The sequence below is a fragment of the Electrophorus electricus genome, chromosome 22, assembly GCF_041902795.1.
Source record: "Electrophorus electricus isolate QZ-2024a chromosome 22, ASM4190279v1, whole genome shotgun sequence".
Lineage (NCBI taxonomy): Eukaryota > Metazoa > Chordata > Actinopteri > Gymnotiformes > Gymnotidae > Electrophorus > Electrophorus electricus.
Window position 1 is genome coordinate 11,645,001 of NC_137518.1, and position 2,500 is coordinate 11,647,500.

Below are 2,500 nucleotides of genomic sequence, written 5' to 3' on the forward strand. Positions count from 1 at the left end.
AAACAGTTTGACACACTTGAGCAGTGTTAAAGGTGTGTTATTAACACGGTGTGTCTTTAAACAGTTTGACACACTTGTGCACAGTGTTAAAGGTGTGTTATTAACCCGGTGTGTCTTTAAACAGTTTGACACACTTGTGCACAGTGTTAACGGTGTGTTATTAACCCGGTGTGTCTTTAAACAGTTTGACACACTTGAGCAGTGTTAAAGGTGTGTTATTAACCCAGTGTGTCTTTAAACAGTTTGACACACTTGTGCACAGTGTTAACGGTGTGTTATTAACCCGGTGTGTCTTTAAACAGTTTGACACACTTGAGCAGTGTTAAAGGTGTGTTATTAACACGGTGTGTCTTTAAACAGTTTGACACACTTGAGCAGTGTTAAAGGTGTGTTATTAACCCGGTGTGTCTTTAAACAGTTTGACACACTTGTGCACAGTGTTAACGGTGTGTTATTAACCCGGTGTGTCTTTAAACAGTTTGACACACTTGTGCACAGTGTTAACGGTGTGTTATTAACATGGTGTGTCTTTAAACAGTTTGACACACTTGTGAACGGTGTTAAAGGTGTGTTATTAACCCGGTGTGTCTTTAAACACTTTGACACACTTGTGCATGGTGTTAAAGGTGTGTTATTAACCCGGTGTGTCTTTAAACAGTTTGACACACTTGTGCATGGTGTTAAAGGTGTGTTATTAATCCAGTGTGTCTTTAAACAGTTTGACACACTTGTGCACGGTGTTAAAGGTGTTATTAACCCGGTGTGTCTTTAAACAGTTTGACACACTTGAGCAGTGTTAAAGGTGTGTTATTAACCCGGTGTGTCTTTAAACAGTTTGACACACTTGTGCATGGTGTTAACAGTGTGTTATTAACCTGGTATGGCTTTAAACAGTTTGACACACTTGTGCACGGTGTTAAAGGTGTGTTATTAATCCAGTGTGTCTTTAAACAGTTTGACACACTTGTGCAGTGTTAAAGGTGTGTTATTAACCCGGTGTATCTTTAAACAGTTTGACACACTTGTGCATGGTGTTAACAGTGTGTTATTAACCTGGTATGTCTTTAAACAATTTGACACACTTGTGCACGGTGTTAAATGTGTGTTATTAATCCAGTGTGCCTTTAAACACTTTGACACACTTGTGCACGGTGTTAACAGTGTGTTATTAACCTGGTATGTCTTTAAACAATTTGACACACTTGTGCACGGTGTTAAAGGTGTGTTATTAATCCAGTGTGTCTTTAAACACTTTGACACACTTGTGCACGGTGTTAACAGTGTGTTATTAACCTGGTATGTCTTTAAACAGTTTGACACACTTGTGCACGGTGTTAAAGGCATCGTTGACGCTGCGCTCCAGCTGTTCCGCATCGATGGTGGACAGTGGGTCATTCATCCAGCTCTCTTGCCACCTCAGCCAATCAGATGTGGTCGTCCATAGATCCCAGAATGGCTGAAAATCTCGACTGAGCTTCTGCAGCTGGTTGTACTGAACCAGAGGAATCAGAGGAACAGACAAACCTGACTTACATATGAACACACAAACCTGACAACCATATGAACACAAAAACCTGACAAACATATGAACATACAAACCTGACATACATATGAATAAACAAACCTGACAATACATATGAACACACAAACCTGACATACATATGCCTCCAGTGTGTTGCCCCAGGAATGACCCCAATCATGACCCCAGGAATGGTGGCTATCAACAAACCATGCTTGTTTGCAAATCTTATGCAAAGCTCTGAACCACTTGGCATTCACACAGGAAGTTATCATAGGTTACAAACACACCAAGGATGCGGAGAATTAGGACAAGTACCTTCAAGACAAGTAAGAAGATTAGTCTTAACAAGTGATCCATACACACTGCTCTGATTTGGCTGTGGGTGCAGAGGTGTGTATGAGGGCTGAGACGCAGACGTTGGTGTGTGTGAGACGGCTGAGATGCGTACGTTGGTGTGTGTGACGGCTGAGCCGTGTACGTTGGTGTGTGAGACGGCTGAGCCGTGTACGTTGGTGTGTGTGACGGCTGAGCCGTGTACGTTGGTGTGTGTGACGGCTGAGATGCGTACGTTGGTGTGTGAGACGGCTGAGATGCGTACGCTGGTGTGTGTGACGGCTGAGACGCGTACGTTGGTGTGTGAGATGGCTGAGCCGTGTACGTTGGTGTGTGTGAGACGGCTGAGATGCGTACGTTGGTGTGTGTGACGGCTGAGATGCGTACGTTGGTGTGTGTGACAGCTGAGCCGTGTACGTTGGTGTGTGTGAGACGGCTGAGACGCGTACGTTGGTGTGTGTGACGGCTGAGCCGTGTACATTGGTGTGTGTGAGACGGCTGAGATGCGTACGTTGGTGTGTGAGATGGCTGAGACGCGTACGTTGGTGTGTGTGACGGCTGAGCCGTGTACGTTGGTGTGTGTGAGACGGCTGAGCCGTGTACGTTGGTGTGTGTGACGGCTGAGCCGTGTACATTGGTGTGTGT

At 44.7% G+C, this 2,500-nt stretch overlaps 1 protein-coding gene across 4 annotated transcripts in view; it reads right to left on the reverse strand.

Annotated features, from left to right (window-relative positions):
* Positions 1 to 2,500, reverse strand: part of dnah1 (dynein, axonemal, heavy chain 1) — a 65,858-nt gene that overhangs the window by 50,137 nt on the left and 13,221 nt on the right. For all 4 annotated transcript variants that reach the window (XM_035520583.2, XM_081705744.1, XM_081705743.1 and 1 more), the window contains exon 19: positions 1,294 to 1,492. In XM_035520583.2, the coding sequence (XP_035376476.2) occupies positions 1,294 to 1,492 (199 nt within the window). The remainder of the gene's footprint in view (positions 1 to 1,293; positions 1,493 to 2,500) is intronic.